A 20,258-nucleotide genomic window follows, 5' to 3' on the forward strand; every position below is an offset into this window, starting at 1 on the left:
TTTTTGTTATAGAAAGAAGTAAACGCAATGCTGAATGAATTAGCTTGACACAGTGACCAATGCTAATGGCTAAGAACAGGGCTTATTTATAAGATGGCAGGTGCCAAAATGAGCGGTCCTACCCTCTGTTTCAATATAATGGAAGGGGTTAAAAGATTGATTGCAATTTAAAGTCACCTGTTCTGTTGAACCTTTTGTTTGCTGTCTTTTTATATTGCTGTCATTGGTTTGTGCCATTTCTCTGAATTGTCCATAAAGGATTTTATGAACATGTAACCAACAGACCTGAAGACCTTGTAAGGCGGGCACTGAACATTTCTGTCTCACTGATGTGGATCACACATTATCAGATCAGATCCAACTGAAATTGTAAATTGTGTTTAAAGAAAAAAAAGAAATTGTTCACCTTTTCTACTGTGATGGAAAATCTACTTGAGTCATTTTTTTATTTTTTAAAGCTCAAAGCCTTTGATCTATCAGCATCGGATTCCGTTGTATGTTTTGATCTACAGTTCCGTCTCTGTCCTTGTTTACACGATGGCATCGTGCATTGAGCTAACACTCCAATCTGTGTTTATTGCCCTTGAATATCTGTAATTTAAATAGTGCTGCTAGAGAACGAAATCTAAATGTAACAACTTACAATAAATTCTTAATAGATTCTTGCCAGGTGTGACTGTTTTTATTTTTCTCATCCCGCAGATACACGGTGTAAATGCACTTGCAATCCAAGAGATAATGTTCTGTTTTTTTTAGAAACCAGAACATACAGTGAAATAAGCATAATTTCCCTCCTGTCTACAGCAAGTAAAAGAAATTCACTTATCTAGTGAAATACCTCTATTTATCTTTAATTTGTGCAAGCATCTTAAATAATGTATGGGCTGCCAGTGATTGTGGCGTTTCTCTGATTCTCTGAATGTCAGCATCATGCTGCCCTCTTTGTGACATTTTGGATTCCGTTAGCGTTGTGATCAGACGCGTGACAAAGGGCGTCAATATGCCGTGTTGAGAATAATATTAAAATAAGAAAGCTTAAACCAGAAATTGTGAAATATGAGATGACCAAGGCAATTTTCACCATTCTCCCAATTTTGAGCAGTAAAAAAGAAAGCAATTCAATATGCATGAGGTTTGTTTTTATTTATTCATTTGCTGCTTGCTGCTTTCTTCCAACCTGGAGCTCAAAGTAAAAGCTTCTGTCAAATAACATTTTTGGGGAAATATCAATATTTTATTTGTTTGCTTTAAAAGGTAGTCAATTTTAAACTTATTGAGTCTAAAAATACTAAAAACTCAAATTCAATTTAATGAACGCCATCCCGAACCCAAAACTGTGTAGAAATGTAAGTAACAACAGAACCAACATACAGCATGAACCTGAACTACCACATCTGAACCAAACCTTTGAGCCACAGGAGCAGAAAGAGACAAGCTCATCTAAAAAGGTCTTTATTTCATCAACTGTGTTTTCAGACGTATTTACAGTCAGACAACTGAGTGAGACCACAAGAGAACAGAAGAGGAGGCAGGTTTGTGTATAGCTTGTCGTACAGTCGCATCTGTGTAAATGCATACGTATGGGCACTTTCGCGTCTGTGTGTGTGTGTGTGTGTGTGTGTGTCATGTTTTTCTTCTCTCAGATAGTCTTCTGATCCGTTGCCTCTGGGGCTTCTGAGAAAGATTCCAAATCCTCCTGGGTCTCGTCCAATCCTTGGCTGCAGCCGAGGTCGCTGGGCTCCACGGCCTCTTTTACGGCGATGGCGCCGTTGGAATATGTGAGGTCTACGCTCTCGTATGGCTCTGACGTCCACTGTGAGAGAGGACGAGAGAGGAGGAGACACATCGGAGGAATATTAGCCGGCTTAAATCCTACTCAGTAAAAAAAGAAAACGGTGAGGAGGATTTTTATTTTCCCATGGTGTCATGTCTAAAACTGCCAGGCCTTCTACATCTGAATGGCCTCCAGACAGAGCAGCACAGAAGCTACAGCAATGACTAAATCTTAAAGTTGATAGTTTTAAAAGGTGATTTATAGATCCTTGTATCAGTACCAGAGTTGCAGATGCAATCTATTAGCTCTTGTGAACCCTTACCCATTAAAATTAAATTCTTATAGGGTCATTTTTATTCATCATAAACATAAACTTTATGCTGTTCTGTATATCTTGCTGTCCTGTTTGAAAGCTAATTTGCAGGTAAGAGGAGGCTCTGTCCTTTTGTACACTGTGCATTAAAAGCCAGGATCTTTGCATCGCGCACCTGTCGACGTATCCCTTACCTGCGTAGCCCTGCTGCTGGACCTGTGTGAGGGTCCCATGGCAATGTTGACGCTGGACGACGACTGTGTGTCCGTGGTGTTCCCCCCTTCTGCAGCAGAGAGCCCAGAGATAACCAGGCCACTGGAGAAACTACGCTTCCCAAACAGCAGGCTTAGAGTGGATGAAGAGGAGGAGACCTGGGCAGGAGGCACCACAAAAGAAGAATATGTAGTTCTAGCTTATAATGCTGCTCATTTAAGCAGAAACTTGTGTCTAAATAATAATTTATTGTCAAAAGTTTTTTTTTTTTTCTTTTTAAAGGGCATCCTTTAAAAAAAGCCCAAGCAGTGTTTCCATTTGGTGTGGCTGTCTGTACATTGTGTTCTGTGACCATAGGTCACACACTGTGGTGTGTCACCTGGCTGGAGCGCTGCTGATGCTGCGCCGCCTGGAGCTGCGAGCTGATCCCAGCAGCTCCTGAGAGACGAGGGACCTGAAGGCAGACGACAATCTTTAAACAAGACAGTTTAAAGATGAGAGAAATAAATGTAAAAAAAAGCTGCAAAGTTTGTGTGTTTACCTGGGAAAATATGGAGGCAATGGACGTGTTGAAAGACAGCTGACTGTTGGACAGGCGCTGGACAAGCCCATTGGTAGAGCCAGAGTCCAGAATGGGTCCTGATTGGCTGCTGACGGGCGGGCGCTGACTCTGAGGCTGAACTGATCGGCTGCGGTACTCTCTCCTGGCTGGGGAAGCACGCACAGTAAAAAATAGATTCCAATTCAATTACACCACGGAAGATAAATCTTCTTTCTTAAGGCCGATGAAGACGGTAAGATTAAAAAGACAATTACATTTTATTTGTTTGCATTACCAGTATTGTTCTAAAAAAAAAGCTAAAACTGTACAGATTAAAAAGAAATCTGATTATAATCTACTTTAAATATCAAACGTAAAAGCTAATAACACATATATGATTGACTTTTTATCATTTCCGTATCTTTCCCGGTTATTGGATGTGATATTCAGCATTTTTTGGATTATTGGAAGATTTCTTTGGATCTGATTGCCTGTAAGTGGCGTTGTGTGTACTGGACCTGTGTTGTGGTGTCTGTGGCTGTGTGTCCTGGCTCTGCGCTGGTAGAGGCTCAGGCTGTTGGACGTGACGGAGGACGGCCGGTTGTGGCTCAGTGAGGACGAACCGCCGGCGCCGCAGTCTACGTCATCCATGTTCACGCCACTGTTACAGCTGGTCAAGTTGTCCTTGCGTACCCTGAAGAAGACACACTGACGCGTTCATTCAAGCCCTCATCAGGGCAAGAGACAATAATTCAAGCCTGTGGCTATGAGAGCAGCTTACACACACACACACACACACACACACACATGATACACACCAATCTAGTCTTACTACTAAATTAATAAAGCTGAAGTTTGGTTACCTAGTGAGATTTATTTTTAAAAACACCTTAAAAATCGAGTCTATTCTGGAGCTTAAGAGAAACCCACACAGTCAGAAAGACGCAGGCAAACACACACTGACATGCAAAGACACGGGCAAACACACACTGACACCCAAAGACACAGGAAAACACACACAGACAAGCAAAGACACGGGCAAACACACACAGACAAGCAAAGACACGGGCAAACACACACAGACAAGCAAAGACACGGGCAAACACACACTGACACCCAAAGACACGGGCAAACACACACTGACACGCAAAGACACGGGCAAACACACACAGACAAGCAAAGACGTGGGCAAACACACACAGACAAGCAAAGACACGGGCAAACACACACTGACACGCAAAGACACGGGCAAACACACACTGACACGCAAAGACACGGGCAAACACACACTGACACGCAAAGACACGGGCAAACACACACTGACACCCACACATGAGCTGGCCTGCAAAGGTTAATACAGAGCATGCTGGATGAGCTAAACTGAGGACAGCGTGTAACGGAGAGGCTGAACGACAAAATGAAAGAACAGAGGGAGAGACAGGAAGCGAGTGGAGGATGTAGAGCCAGAGGAAGTGCGGCACGACCATGTCTCGTGTGTGCTCTCCACTTCCTCTGTGTTTAAGAGTGCAGGAAGTTGGCAGGGGAAGTCTCTCCAGAGCACGTCTACCACTGAGTGATCAATCCACGGAGAATCATCCAGACTGATTCCCATCAATACATTTAGACATCCCATCATATCAACCTTTTACCTCTAATAAACCATCGAAAAGCCAATGCTGCATTTGGGCAGTTTAGGAATAAACAAACGGATTTACTTATATGAAGTCTCGACACGTGCCATTTTGTCTACGGTGAGTATCTGCATCAGGGCAGTGACCCTGAGCTTACATTGATTACGCCCCTCGGAACTTTTTCTGTAAGTGTGCGCTCTAAACATATCCAAACAAATTAAACGTATCCATCAGAGGTCGATGGTTGTTCCAGGAACTGAAACCTGCAAGCTTCCTTTCACAGTCACGTTGTTTTACAGCCTGGAATCTACACAAAAAAATTAGGAGAGCCTCTTTTTCCTCTCCGGGGAGAATATCGTTAGAAGGTCATCCCGACAGTTTGTTGCGCTGGAGGGAATTGGAAAAGACGGCAAAGGCCAGAGACGCTGATTGAGGTGTCAAAAAAACAAAACACGTTTTTCTATAATTTCTATAAAGATAATTTATTGTCAACTGACCGTAACCATTTAGAGCAGAGCCAGGAACGAATGATATCCAGGCTTAGAGCCCCTCCTCCGATGCTGCGGAGGGTGCGGTGTGTTCCTGCGTATGACGTCGTTAGAGGTGACACGTACCTGAGAAGCAAGGACGTAAAGATTCATATTTAAAGTTCATTCGTGTTCTGCTCTGTGCGACAGCGAACGCCCTGCAGTGAGCGACATACATGGGGTAGCCCAGCGGCTGATCGCAGGATGAGTTCACCATGTTCCTCAGTGCTTGCTTTGAGTTCTGGATGCTGCCACGTTCCGGGTTCCGGTTCCTTAAGAACACCAACTCTTGCTGCTGGCCTGCCCACAGCCCTCGAACACACTCCTTGTTTATCTGCAGAGAGACCAAAGGAGACGTTATTATCACAGATTATTAAATCATTTATGCCGGGAGGAGGCCTCGGGGACGAACTAGGACAGGCTGGAGAGACTATTACCCCCCCCCCTGAAAGAGGACAGGGAAGTTTGGAAATCCCTGCTGAGACTGTTTCCTTCCGCGAGCCGGCCCCGGTGGAAGATGGAAGGAAAAAATGTGCAAACACACAAACATAAATACACGTTTGATGCCCAGAAATACAAACGGAGAAGTGACTGAGGTGGTTGTCTGCCTCTGACCTTGATGACCTTGAAGCTGAGGTGGCGTTTGTACAGCATGATGATCTTGTACTCGTCCGTGCCATCATCAATCATGTGCCTCAGCGTGAGCAGTGTGTCGCGGCTGGATAGCACCGCCTTACGCCAGGCGGGGTCACTCTCGTGGCAGATCACCAGGCTGCTGCGGTAGTTTGTGATGGCTTCGTACAAGACAGACGCCTCCTCCGTCTCCTCCAGACACGTGAAATGATCCTGAGAGGGCAGGCGAGATTTCATTTCACAAAGTCGCCTTACATACTGTACACAGTCGATTCAAAAGCACAAAATATAACAACACACGGTCTGCTAAAATTGTACAAAAAAGAAAGAAAAAAATAGAATTGGAGAAATGTGCCTTTAAATCTTCACAGAGTTGTAGGTTTAAAACAAAATCTGAATGCTTCTGCACAAGAGAGGAAACAACGACACATATATGAGGACAGATTAGGAGAGTTTATATGCTTTACCTGGTGCAGTCTGAGGCTCATCCTGACTGCAGGGGCCACCACCCTCTGCAGGAGGTCCAGGTCTGCAAAAACCCATTCATCTTTGGTGGCAATGCGAAAGTCGCCTTTAAACAGGGTGTTGAAGCCGTACAGAAATGATTCCAGGCTTAGCGGCAGATGGGCAGGGGATAGATGGATGACAAGGTGGAGGAAGAAAAAAAGAAATGATGCACTGTTAGAATATAAAGCACAAAAACTCAAAGCAAAGACCGCGTCTGAAATCTGCCCGAAAGGACAAAGATTTGGCTACTGACGCCCCCTGCTGGTTTAGACAGAGAATGTTTTCCAGTACATTTACAAACACTCAAAGTGTACCATTAACTGTAATGTCTTTAATTTATAGGAAGCAAATGAAACAATTCTGAATGCAGGAAAAACAGACTTGTGATAAAAAGTTAGGATTGATTCCCTTTTATTGCATCATTAGATGAAAATGTGTTACACAATCGGATTGATATTGATACTTCAAAGGGAAAATTGGAGAAATGAAAAACATAACTTACACACAGTAAAAAAAAAAGCAGATCTTTGTAGACCACTTAGAAAACATAATAAATGGATTTAAAAGCATCCAGACAGCACTCAGCGAGCACGAAACCCCCATCAAGGCTGCTCAGCGGCCCCATTATATCAACAACAGCCCAATGACAGCGGCACTCAGAACGTAATTCAGCCAAACTCATCTATCTGCTTCAGTCGCTCTTTGGTTTTTGAACATTTAGTACCTGTTGGACATGTTGTGCGACGCTGTGCCGAGAGATCGCCTACCCAGGACTGAGAGAGCGTAACACAGGGTGACCAGAGGAGAGTCTTCGTCACTTTCCACTGGCTGCACGCAAAAAAACAAGCACGAAGGCAGGGCATGAGAAAATCAATGATCAGTTCATTATTTAAGCGTAAAGCATTGATGTACGTATGTAACGCTAAACAGTGTGTTTGGGACCACATCAAACACAGAAGATGTTTTACCGTCTCCATCTTTCCAGCACAGTGCTGGATCCACTCCAGGTAGACGTTGCAGAAGCTGGCCCGCGTCACGCCCTGCAGGCAGTGCACGTAGTCTTCATCGATCTTCACGCTGAAGACCTGAGGGTCGCGCTCGATGTGGTGCCACTTGGTGTAGGACTGCAGCGTCTCCTGGATGGTGGCGTCCTTGAGCCAGGCCGACAGTTTGGGGGAGTGGACCAGGTAGTAGATGATGCTCTGGGAGGAGAAGGGGGAGGGGGGGGAGGGGGGGGGGGGAGGAAACAGAATTAGTGGGCAAATCAAGAGAAAGCAAAGAAAGGAATGACAGTGCTCTAGCTATTAGCACACATGTGGCTTCACTGCTGGCAAGCTGCCATTTGTAATGATAATTAATTCATGAAAGACTTCATCTGCAGTTCAAACTATTTAACCTTCGGAATGCGAGCTCTTTAGAGCCATTTAAAATGTTACGATTTTTTTTTTATAGATTTCAGGTATTTTTCTTTAAACCATTTTGTTTAAAATTTGCAGTTGTTTAGCTCCTGCCTGAGAAATGCATCTTGTAATCAATGCTAAAAGCAGAATATCAAGGTTTGTTTTCTCCAGGCTACAAAACGTGAATTTTTTCCACCTCTTTATGAGCTAATTGTAAATTCAGTTTTTTTTAAAGTAAGCTAAACAAAGTGGGGTATTTTTATCACAACAAAACCTGATCTTGAGTCATTTCAACCAAATTCATATTTGAATATATTAACATTTATTTGTTAATAACAAGCCATGTAAAAACATTATAATAATTCACATTGGCAAAGAGTGACTGCCCATGGCCACGTAATTTTTATTTATATTAGCTTATTCTTAGTTTTTGTTGACATATTGTTCAAAAATACACTCCCAATTAAAAAACCCCAAAGTGACGCAGAATCTTCATCAAAATGAGTCACAGGAATATAATATTAATACATCCAATAGTGAAAACTTGTACAGCTACTTGTTTACACACACAGAACATGAAGCGCACCTTCAGATAGTAGGTGATGAGCAGCTTCCTCAGATCGTACACCTGCAGCATCGTGGCGGCGTTGTTCTCGCTGATGCTGTAGCCCTCCAGCAGGTACTTGGTGGCCATCACCTCCCAGGCCAGCCAGCGCAGGTTGAAGGCCGCATTGCACGACAGCGTGTGGGGCAGGTGACCCGGCTCGCAGCAACAGCACGCATCGTCTTCCTCCACGCCCTCTGTGATGGCCTCCACCTCTCGCTGCTGGCAGTATGTGCCTGAGAGGTGGAGGAGGTCGGTCAGACATCAAAGCAGCTCGTGGTGCATTCAAAGAACGGGCGGGTCAAAGCTGTACCTCTGAACTCCAGACCCCTCAGCTGGAAAGTGACCAACCCATTGCCGATTTCGATCAGGTGGACCAGAGCATTGAGGTAGTCAGAAGCCAGAATGAAACAGTCTCCGGCGCTGTAGTTGCCCCATCGGCCCAGCATGAGGTCGCCACAGAGTGAATGCTGGAGCGAGCGAGTCAGGTACTCATAAAAGATGGAGTTTAGGTTGCTGTCATCACACCCTGTGTGGGAGGGATAGCAGGAAATCAATGGATGTGGATCAATGGATGTAGAGATCAAGACTCCTTCCCAAATCGATTAGAACCACAAGAAGTTCATTTCTATATTTTGTGCTAAGTGTAGCATATCCAATGTACCGTTCATTCGTCTGCAATGACGATGTATGAAAGCAATGATGCAGGGTTGTGCAGCAAATCACTCACCTGTCTCTTTGTCGACTTGGGACACGAGTCTGCTGTTGGAGTTGTCAATGCGCTTTGTGCTGCAGAAGAGAGGAGGCGGTCCGAAACCACATGTTGAGACGACGTCACCATTTATAGTGTGATTGCGTGTTTGTCATATAAAACAGAGTTGGAGTGCTAACGTTGGGTAGCAAAAGGCTTGTTGCAGTAATACCAATAAATTAGAAGGACCAGAGTCCTTTTAAAAATAGATCAAGAATACATGAATTTATGGTTGTCTTTTTTTTTTTTCTTTTTTTTTTACTAGCTCAACCATTTCCTAAAACATCTGGACACTATACTATTTTATAAAACTCAAACTGAACAAACTGCACTCGTTTAGGACTAATTTGAGACATAGATTAACATAAATGTGATGCTGTAGTGAGTTTTGTTTTTCCCCGACTGCAAGGAGGTTTTATTATAAAGATGAACAATATCAATCGTATTAACAACGCTGCCTTACTTATAGTTCCGCTCCCAAAACTTGATGGGCCGCGGGTAGGAGGAAATGAAGACGGCGCTGCCCAGAAAGGGAGCCAGCGGCGTGTAGAAGACAGTGGTGAGAAGAGTCTGGAGCAGCAGCATCGCTGAGTCTGAACACAAGTCAGTCAAAGAAATAGCAGCACAGAGAGCGATGCCCTGTGAAGCAGACGCGGACCGGCACGCAAGGCTTGGAGGAAGGATACGAGGCACGGCAAATGGCTGAGCAAAGGCATGAAAGGCGCTGCCCCAGGCGATCTGCCAGGGAGCGATGTAAACCAGGATGAAATGGAGCTTCAGCAGCAGCTCGCGCATCTGAAGCATCACAGTGAGCGACAGCACAATAATGTTGCAGCAGCCCCCCACAATAAACCTGTACATCCTCTGCATATATGAGTGGCACACATACAAAACGCAAGGAGGAAGAGGGAACACTACTAGTCTCCAGTTATCTGACCTTGTGGAACACAATAGACATGATGAAGAAGTCCAGCAGGAAGCTCTCGGAGGCGCGGGGGCAGTCGAAGTGGAAAAAGACGAGTGTGAAGAGCAGAGTGAGGAACTGGAAGCTGGGGTCACAGAAGGACGAACGCAGGAGCTTCAGCCCGGCGACGGTCGTCAGGAGAACATCGCAGCTGGGGGTGCAAAGGAGCGTTTTAGACGGACGACGAAAGGGTACGGCTCACCAAACACACACACACACACATATTAACGGGCACCACTCACTGGATCCCCAGCTTTTTGCGATGACTGAGGGCGAAGGCGTCATTAGTGAGCGCGCTCAGAACGATGGCAGGGTACACCACGTACTTCTCGAAGCACAGCAGGCCCACGTAAAGTCGCTCGAACCACATCAACGCAGCGTCCTCTGGAACACCAGAACGACAAACGCTCGGTAGAAAGACAGAGGAACGCCCGACTGGCATCTGAGAGTGAAATGACTGACGAAGCTGCAGGTTTGCTGACCTTGTGGCTCAAACTGATGGTACTCCTTGGTCTTGAGGACTGGGTGGGAGATCCACAACCAAGGGTGATGCTTCCTCAGCTGTGGGATCAGGTAGTGCGTTACGAACCCCACCGTCCCCGCCAGAGCATACAGCACGATGGTCACAAAGGGCTGGGAGACATCCCTGGAGTTAGCGCTCCGGCACAATGTGATCAGAAGTCAGCGTGAAAGGAAGGAAGGGAGGAGCTCACCTTGAGAGACAGGAACACGGTGCTCGCAGTGATGGCGAAGGTCAGGATGTACGCGACAGAGCACACCACGAGATCGGACAGCAGGATCTCCTTCTGTGGAGCAGAGCAGGGAGGGAGGATTCTACCGGCTGATCATTCTCAGAGTGAGACGATTTAAGATTCACGACTACCGTTAAGATGATAAAAGTAGTGGAGGCTTCGTCGTCTCTGATGGATAATCCCGTGTACTCACGCTTAATTCCACCGCTGTGCTACACGGAGTGTAAAGTGTGTTATCTGATAGTAATCATTGAGAGACGCGATTCAAAAATAAAAAATAAAAAAGCTTTTCGATTAATCTCCTAAAACATCACTCATCTTTTATCATCATAATCCAAATGAACTGTTACATGAGATTATTTCTGTGCAGTCCTCTTTAGTCACCATAGAGTCCTGCAACTTCTCCGGCAGCGGGTCCTTACTCGCCGTGTCTTCCTCCTCCTCTTCCTCACTCTCCACCGCGGTGGGCATGATCTTTGACTTGATCAGAGACCTGCCAATAAAAATGTCACGCATGTAAGATGAGAGGGTCTTGTAAAGTTAAAGAACACAAAGCAATGTATTTGAGTGTGTGTGTGTGTGTGTGTGTGTGTGTGTTTATTTTTACTCTTTGTTTGCAATAATCATTAAAAATGAAAAACAGAGGACGCTATATGCATCTAAGAATGCTTCTCTTTCTTCCATGCATTTATGTAATACTGTATTCATGTTAAAGATTATTCAAAGTGTTATGTGCATGCAAACAAAAATATGCTCACACACACACGCACACACACACACACAGGGGCTCACATTAGCACACAGGGGTCGCTGCTCTGTCGGCTGAGGTGGTAGGAGAAGACCACCAGCAGGCCACAGAAACCAGAGAACAGAGCTGGGGTGTGCTGCTCATCCCACGGCTCCTGCACACACACACACACACACACACACACAAAACGGTGTGAATCAGCTCCACATGAACCAACCAGAATGCGATCTCGGACCGCTTCAAAGATGACTATAGCAATAGTTACTTAAGTTACTTATAAGGAAATAGTTACTTTGCTCTACTGAAGGAACTTTGTGGCGCTGCTCAGCTGCGTGATATTTCTATCTAAACTCCCCGTGTTTCACAACGTAGAGGGAAAAGAGAACAGACTTCCTACCTGATCTGTTTTCGTTTTTTACCTTGAGCGCTCCGAAGCAGAAGCCGTAGAGCAGAGACAAAGCCAACAGGCTGCGCAGGACGCTGTAGATCGCAGAGATGAGACTCGTAGCAGCTGATGCACAAATTAGAGAGAAGCTGGGTGAGCGTCAAACATTGAGAAACCCAGAAAGAGACATTGTGGGTTCAGTTTTATGATTTTTAAATCGCTCACTTATTTTGACAATCACACCTCCTGCAACAGTTAGGACGTTTCCAGACATTCCACGTGAGAGATTTCTGCGTCTCTTTTTTTCTCTGTACTTAGTTGCAGAAATTCCCATCGCTCCTTAATTCAGAATCCAATTATGATTGGTCACCGTCATTAAAATCTGATCAAGCCACGCCCTAATGTCTCAAAAAAGAAGGTTAGCTGATTTTCAGAATCCTAAATTCCTGAATCAAATTGAAGTTTTGTAGCCAATATTAAATTTGTAATATTTAATGTTTTCGGAATCTAAACCAGAACCATTATATCCACAGAATCCTGCAGAAATAAAGTAATATTTAAATGAACATCCACATGGGATCTGAATTTTGTGAGCACAAGCATTGCTGAGTTCAAAATGCTATTTCACTAACCTGTTCCTCCAAAAAGGTGTATGTCAATCTGCTCCAGCAGGTAGATGGTGAAGGTGTTGATCTGAGGGAAAAGGCCAACCAGGAATGTGATTGGGAAGCAGTAGGTAAAACCTGTTCAATGTATTAAACAAAAGGACATTTCTCAGCATCCCTCAAGGACAAATTCACGTTTTAAAACATGAGAAAATATTCAATAGCAGCTCCAGGGCTACCAGAAAACAAAACATAATTTGACAACTTCATGTGAACAGCTATACCCACCCACTAGCAGGTCTCGTGTGACGTGCAGCACGTCGTGGCAGACGATGGTGATGCCGTACAGGGTGGAGACTGGTAGGTCCTTCCTCCTCAGCAGTTGCTCTAGCAGCCAAATCAGAGCACAGACGATGCAGAAGTAGGCAGCTCGGCTGTAGGCCACCAGCTGGTTGTGACCCTGGAGATACACACATGAGCACACGATGGTCACGATGCTCAATAAACCAGCGCAGGCTCAGAAATGTAAAGTCAATATGTTGCTAACAGGACAGGATCTTATATGATCTTATAAGATGTTTTTTCTGGAGTTTATTTTGTCTTTGATTTGCAACATTTCTGCACGAACAAAGAAACGTTAAACTCACATGTGTTGGCGAGGCAGCATCTGGTTGAACGCTCTTTAAAACAAAACCACAGGAGCCAATGACTAATCCTCGTTTGTCAGTAAATATCACAACAATCATTTCCTTAGATATCACAGGATATTCAGGCTGGATGCAGAAGTTAGTCAAGATATCCTTCAGAAGAGATTTCCGTACCTTCATTAATGAATATTGGCAGCTGGCAATTACTAGGCAGAACTGGAAGACCCAGAAGTCTTTGAAGCAGCCGTGGTTAAGAAGCACAAAACCCAGAAATGAAACCAGGAAGGCCATGAAGACTGCAAGTAGGTTCTCCAGAACATCCTGGTTCCTATAGATACAAGCAGTATAAACCGTTTATAGTGGCTTACAGTTCACCCTTTCACACAAAGGGAGTCACAGCTGTACGAACGAAAATCTATTAAAAAAGAGAATAAGGTATGAAAGGAAGAAATTGCTGCTCAACCCAGAAAATGACAAAATAAACTTGAAAAAAAAAAAATGAAAATCCACTGATTCAATTGCCCAAATAAATCAGATGATATTGATATATATTGATTTTGGGGGAAAAAAACAGCAGCAGAACAAATAGCCAGAGAGTGAAATCAGCTTTTCCATCAGAAGGAAAATTGCGAATTATGTGAAACACCAAAACCAGCACAACAAAAACAAATTAAGGTGTAAAATGTGAACATTTTAAATAGTTTAGAAATCTAAAGACACCAATGTCTAAATGTCGTTACGTTTAGACATTTCTTTTATATTACCTGTCCAAGAGGGCGAGCAGAGTGAGCCGGTCGTATAAAATGTTGATCCACCGCCCAGGATACAGTTTGAGTTTGTAATAAATCTTCCTGGTTGGTTTCTCCTGAGTGGAAGTCTCAGATGACTCATCCAAAGAGTCCTCTTCCTGACACCCAAACATGCACACACACACACACACACACACACACACACACACACACACACACAAAACAAAAACATTGTAGCAACGTGAAAGTGAATACACAAACACAAGAGTCCGATTGTTTTATATCAATATGATTTCCCATGAGGGATAATTCAACACCCTCCCAGGATCCGTATGGGACACACAGCATGTTTTTCATTTCTACTCTCAGAAAGTGAAGCATTAATGATTCAGCAGAGCAGCCGCTTCAGCTTCGGTGACCGGGGCAGCTTATGTCAGGGTCGGGAGTCAAAGCTGAAGCCAAGCAGATACCTGGAAAATCTCAGGGTGTGTCCTCCTCGGCCGAAGCCTGTGCGCAGGGATGATCCGTCGCTGAAAAGGGCAGTCGGCGTGACTGCCCACCAGACCATCCTGACATTCGGAGTTTGAAGACGTCGACAGCAGGTCGCTGAACACACACGGACAGACACGGATGAATCAGGATGGCCGTTACCATTTGGAAACGACCTGAACTAATAATAGTTCAGGGAGGAGATGCAGGCAAACAGGAAGCAGTGGGAAAGGTATGTGGCGGGATAGGGAAATGAAGAGTAGGGGATGAAAATAGTCCATTTCCTTTTCCAAAATTCTTGGAAGCTGTGTAAAGTTTAAAAACCGTGTGCAATAATTTTGCAAATCAATGAAACCCCATTTGTAATTGAATATATCACAAAACACATCAAACATCTACACATAATCTTTTTTTTTTAATTGTCTTTGAGAATAATATTGTCATTTATAATTTGATGCCAGCAACATATTTCAAAAAGAAAGGACAGAGTCATGTTCACTCATCAAACTCTGTAAGCTTTTCAGAACCGAGCAGACCAATTGCTTTAAGGGGGGGGTAATCAAGACATGAAGACATGATGAAGGAAGGAGGGTGAAATAGAGATTTTCGAGCAGTACCACATGTTGCCGGTGATGAGCTCCGCTCCCAGCGGCAGGTTGAGAGCTCTCTCTGCGTACAGTTTCCGGGGCCTGTCTCCTGGTGAGACAGACAGATTCCCTTTGGCTAAGTAATGCACCCAACAGCTGATCCATTATGTGGGTAACACTTCATCACTGAAGACAAACATTCAAGACATTTCTTGGAGAAACTCCAGAAAAATGTCATTTGATCTAAAAGCTTGCAGAGAGTCCTCTGCACGTGCAACAAATGAGTTGAAAAGCTCAAACTGCCACATCCCAGTAGAAACATGCTTACTATGTATGGTATGAAAGGTGTAGGCCTCTTCTTTGTTGGTGGCCTCGGGTCTACAGATCACCTGCAGCATGGAGCTCTCTGACTGGGAGGTTTGTGAGGGCAGAGAATCGTAGTCTGGATCCTTCTCCCTGTCTGTCTGTGGACTACACACACACACAACGCCATCACCTGGACGTCCTGGATGAACAGCTTCCTATTTTGAGTGAACGACGGGGCTGTGCTGATGTACCTGTCAGGAGAGACGATTGGGATCCGTGTGGGCGGGATGGCCTGGCCCTGTAGCGTGTCAGCATGTAGACTGCTGGGGGGCTTGGGTCTCTCTGATTTGCTGCCTGCGTCCGCCTCTGTTATCGTCTCATCTGGTCTGAGAGCCACAATCTCTGCAAACAAATTCATCTGGAATTCATCTGTGCTCTTGCAAAAAAAAGACTCTTGACTGGCCGAATAACTCATTGAGACGATCGCGGTGACACTGCAGGCACACACCTTCCTGCTGACATTCAACGTCCTCTGCAGCTCCTTGAGCCTCTTTGCATTCTGCTCCGTCGTCTTCTGGCGTGCCGGAGCTTCCTGCTCTGGTGCTCAGGGACCCCAACAACGAGACAAACTCCAAGAAGTTGGATTCGTTTGGAATCTGGCCCTCCTTCGCTTCCAGATCGGACTTAGAACTTGTCATGGTGGCCTGATAAAGAGACACATTTGTGTGTGTGTGTGTGTGTGTGTGTGTGTGTGCGCTTTCACATGCAACACAAAGAGAAACCGATCTTAACTCCCAACATACTGTGTTATGTGAGCGAGCTGGAAGCAGGACAGCATCTTTCCCGCTGTCCATGCTCATCCCGCGGATGTGAGTCCTTCCTCCGGGCCCGTAGCGGGCCGAAGTCGGTGGCAGACGCAGGAAACCTTGCAAATCCAGAGGATCCACGTCGTTGGTCTGGGAATGGACATCGATACCTGAAGAGCTGTTGTCGTTAGTCAGCTGCAGGCTTGGTTGGTCTGGATCTGGACTCTCCAGCGTGGCGAACTCGGAGACGACTGTTTCTCTGCACAGGTGAAACTCTTCACTTTGGCTCGTCGTCTTCTTCAGGGTGGGGTCGGCGTCTGAGCCGGTCCCATCGTCTCCCTCTCGCGCCTCCTGCTTGTCCTCCTCAGGGGAGTCGAAGGTTATTACGGGGATCTTGATGAGACACTCTGCTGCTTCCTTCTGAGCCTTGTGGGGCATGAGAGGACGTTTAATGCTGCATTTTACAAATGGAACTAAATCACAAACAACAATATGATGTTAACAGCTAAAACGGAGCAAACAAAGCTGTCTGATCCTACCAGTCATTCATTCGCCAGATGGGATCGTGGAGATTTGATACATACGACTGGAATTTTTGGAAATTGAGACGACAAGTGAGGAGTAAATTCCCAGACGCAGATGTAATAGATAATGTGGATCGTATTTCATTCCTATAAATCCCTGCTGACCTGCTCGAGCGTTGATTGTTACAACATCACAGTCAGACTTGTGTCAATCCCACAAATATTTATTTCAAATTGTCCGAAATCTAAATGAAAATTCAAAACAAGCGCATTTAAAAGGCTGTTTGGGTTCGTAAAGTCTAAAGTAATTCTCACCTGCGTGTTCTCTAGAAGACTTTGCTTGACGCTCTCCTCCAGCTGAGCAGCGGTCTGAGGGTCGCAGCTCATAGTGATGATGATCTTGACCGTGTCGCTTTCATCGAGCCGAGCAGACACCGGCCCGGGGCCTGAGTTGTCTACCAGAACCACTTCGATCTCATCAGAACAGAACTCTTCTTCGTCAGGTTCAGCCTGAGAGACAACGTGAGCTGTTGAGTTCTACCCGAGATGTACAAGATCAACTGTTTCAATCCTTTCGGCTAAAGTATCGTTGTCATTGGAAGCTCCCTTCCTCTGGGTTTGTGCAGCCTACCTGTGGAGGAGGCTCTGGGATGTTGATGACATCATCCTGACGAGTCTCCAGAGAGTTATTGTTGGCATCTGGGGACTCCTTGTGCCCCTCGCTCTCCTCCTCACTCTCCTCACTTCCCTTGGACGGAGGCAGACCCTCATCCGCTGGTTCTGTGTCTGCGGCATCTTTTCCCTCACTGTCTTTCTCCTCCTCTTCTGTTCTTCGCTGCTCCAAGTCGTTCTCCGACGTTTGCTCCTGCTCTGATTGCTCACTGAAAGAATTCTGGATATTCAGCCCATCTGTCAGAGAAGCCGTTTCCATTACTTCAACGTCCATTTTTTCTGTCCCACGAGTAGGCAGCATCTCGTCTCGTTCGGCTCCAGACGGGGGCCTCTGCTGGGCCTGCAGCAGGGGGGCAGCTTGGTCGGGATTGGGGCTGGAGTGATCATCTGGAGACGCCGCTGGGCTTGTGTGTGAGACTCCGCCCCCCTTTTCCTCTTCAGCACCCTCAGCCCGCGCTGGAATAGCATCACATACAAAGTTTGTCACACAAACTATAGCAATAATAAAACTGCTCTAAAATACAAATTGCACCACCCCGAAATAAAACTACACAAACTCTATCCAGATGTTTATTCCATAGTCATTCAGAAGAAAATCTAAACCTTCTTCTCTAAAATAAAACCCATTATGTCTGGAGTTATTACATCTGATCGACAAATCCTCCTCTAGTCCCTTTAAGATCCTCTGAATCATTGGTGAATTATTTCATTAGATTATTTTAGTCTCTGCTGAAAACATTAGTAATCACATATAAGAAGAAAAAGCTTTAACCTTGAAATGTGGCTAGACAGTTAATGCTCTGTTAGAAAACAAAATATCTCCATCTGAGGAAGCTTAATATTTTAAAAGGATGGGTTAGGCTGACTCAGACAGGATTATCTAGGCTAATTTCCTTTTTCTTCATCCTTAGAACAGATTTAACTATATACCTGCTAAATAGAGTAGCTCAGTTATTACCTGTACTGTGTATGAATTCATCTCCATCTTTAAATTCCACCATGATATTTCTTTTTTTTTTACCAAACAAACACAGACTTTTCTTACTTTCTGCTCCTGTGCTTAACTATGGGTCAGATTATGTGTCTTTAGCGCACTTCTTTATGATAATAAGATATAATTACAGCTAAAGAAGAGCAGATTTATAGGGAATGTCAAAAATAAGAAATGAGATCAGAGGTGGACAGTCAGATCTACATTAAGCTAAAGTCTATTTCACTGAAACTGCACACATCAGTGACTCTTTATGGAAGCAACAGAATATTTGCGACGCTTCTCTGCTCATTTATCCAGATTGTTAACGGAACTCAGTCAAAGAGCAGCATCACCTTCTACAGCCTTCACCGCCTCATCTGACTTTGAGCAGTCCTGCATGGACGAGAATTCAGAGACATGTGGGCAACATTAGGACACAATGTGGATTCTGATGTGGATTCATGTTGTTCAGCGTTTTAATGCCACTCACCAGCCCAATCAATCCCGGGTCAGTTTCAGTCTGTTTCATGGTCACCTGGATCACAGAACTGGGACGCTTCCGAGCCAGCATTGACAATGCAACACTGTCAGGGACTGTGCTGCTCTTTCTGTGGGGAAGAGACAAGCGTTCAGGAGAAAAATAAATAAGGACAATAACATTTTGACACCTTGATGTATGGCTTAGAAAGAGTGGCGAAGATGAAGATGCTGAGGTTCTCCTTCGGAGTGACCAGGTTGGATAGGATTAGAAATGAGACAAAGAGGGACAGTGAAGGTTAGACGTTTTGGAGATAAGGTCAGAGAGGACAGACTTTGATAGTTTGGACATGTCCAGAGGAGAGACGGGGACTATATCAGTAGAAGGATGCTGAGGATGGAACTGCCAGGGAACAGGGCTAGAGGACGGACCCAGGAGAAGATACATGGACGTAGTGAGGGAGGACATGAGAGTGGCTGGTGTTGGGGAGGACGATGCAAAGGACAGGATGAAGTGGAGAAGGTTGATTTGCTATGGCGATCCCTGATGGGACAAGCCGAACGTCCAGCAGTAGAACAGAAGAAATGGAGAGTTTATGGATGTTGTGTTTAAAGTCATATGATTTACAGAAGCGCCACTAAAAATAATTTTGTCTGGACTTGCTGTTTCATCTCTCCACAAGCACTTCAAACATAATCCAAAAATGGATTAAAGAAAGAAAAATAGACACATTCAGACAGAAAAGGAGGAGACTAAAAGTAACAGCAGAAAAGAGGATGGCAAATATGGAAAGGCCATTATTATAAAGGGTAGATTGAAGCTGGAATAAAAACTATTTAATGTTAATATCTGAGTTGTGCCATTAAGGATTTTGCCCTTTGACCTTGATCTTGCAATGATTGCCCGGGCAGGAAAGAAACTCAAATCACAAGGGGCAAAGCTGCCAGTTTGTTGAGTTCCCTTCACACACATGCCCTAGAATGACCTTCATCACTTTCCTACAGATGACCAAACCTCTGAACAAGGACATTTCACCAACCTCAAATTAATTCCACTACAATACCACTAAAACAAGACTGTGTTCACCTGATGCTGGCAGGCAGGCAGGCGTCTGAGGCATTGCTTTTCTTCTCCGGAGCTTTGCTGAGGTCAGAGAGGCTGCTGCGGATCACCGCCTCACCCTCGTCAAACATCAGGTGCAGCCGATAGTTGGCTAGCTTGATGAGGATGAAGAAAATAGTGACGGAGGTGCAGTAGATGCTCAAAGCCATGGCGGTTGGGGGCAGGGCCTGCGGACAGGAGAGAAGGAGCCTCAGATATTCAGAGCATCTCCATTCCTAAAACCAGAGCAGGGTTTAATTTCATGCCTCGTGCTCTAACAGCCAATACGATCGTTTCTTCTTCTGTGTATGTAGATGAAATTCATGTATTAGTAAACCTTATGATCATGTTGTTCCTTACATATAATGGTGGATCATTTATTCAACCATAGATCAATTATACATTTTTCTAGTATATTCTTTATCTCTAGTGATGAAAAATAGGTCCTGCATTGATCTATCGGAACCCATTTGTTGTTTTTATCATTTTGTCTTCATCAAGGTTTCCTTCCTGATGCCAGTCTCTTTTAATCAGACATCACTGTATCACCCGTTATTGCCTTTATCTCTGTTGTAAAG

The 20,258-nt window shown here is 44.7% G+C and overlaps 1 protein-coding gene across 1 annotated transcript; it reads right to left on the reverse strand.

The window, feature by feature from the left end:
• Positions 1–1,639: 1,639 nt before the first annotated feature.
• Positions 1,640–19,868, reverse strand: pcnx2 (pecanex 2; the record flags this gene model as incomplete). The annotated part of the gene is given in 39 exon segments (XM_068759068.1): positions 1,640–1,813; positions 2,282–2,458; positions 2,680–2,754; positions 2,842–3,008; positions 3,360–3,535; positions 4,970–5,086; positions 5,176–5,333; positions 5,615–5,845; positions 6,100–6,244; positions 6,864–6,967; positions 7,108–7,341; positions 8,126–8,379; positions 8,457–8,672; positions 8,874–8,932; positions 9,358–9,487; positions 9,581–9,689; positions 9,832–10,009; positions 10,101–10,242; positions 10,341–10,491; positions 10,572–10,664; positions 10,995–11,103; positions 11,403–11,512; positions 11,778–11,869; positions 12,376–12,486; positions 12,637–12,808; positions 12,996–13,028; positions 13,170–13,323; positions 13,760–13,902; positions 14,215–14,350; positions 14,851–14,929; positions 15,149–15,291; positions 15,378–15,528; positions 15,647–15,830; positions 15,930–16,358; positions 16,772–16,966; positions 17,088–17,584; positions 18,455–18,494; positions 18,592–18,709; positions 19,666–19,868. Coding segments are annotated over 39 exon segments (6,189 nt in total), but the record flags the coding sequence as incomplete, so codon positions are not given.
• Positions 19,869–20,258: the final 390 nt, after the last annotated feature.

The sequence above is a fragment of the Brachionichthys hirsutus genome, unplaced genomic scaffold (genome assembly GCF_040956055.1).
Source record: "Brachionichthys hirsutus isolate HB-005 unplaced genomic scaffold, CSIRO-AGI_Bhir_v1 contig_808, whole genome shotgun sequence".
In the NCBI taxonomy this organism is placed as follows: Eukaryota; Metazoa; Chordata; class Actinopteri; order Lophiiformes; family Brachionichthyidae; genus Brachionichthys; species Brachionichthys hirsutus.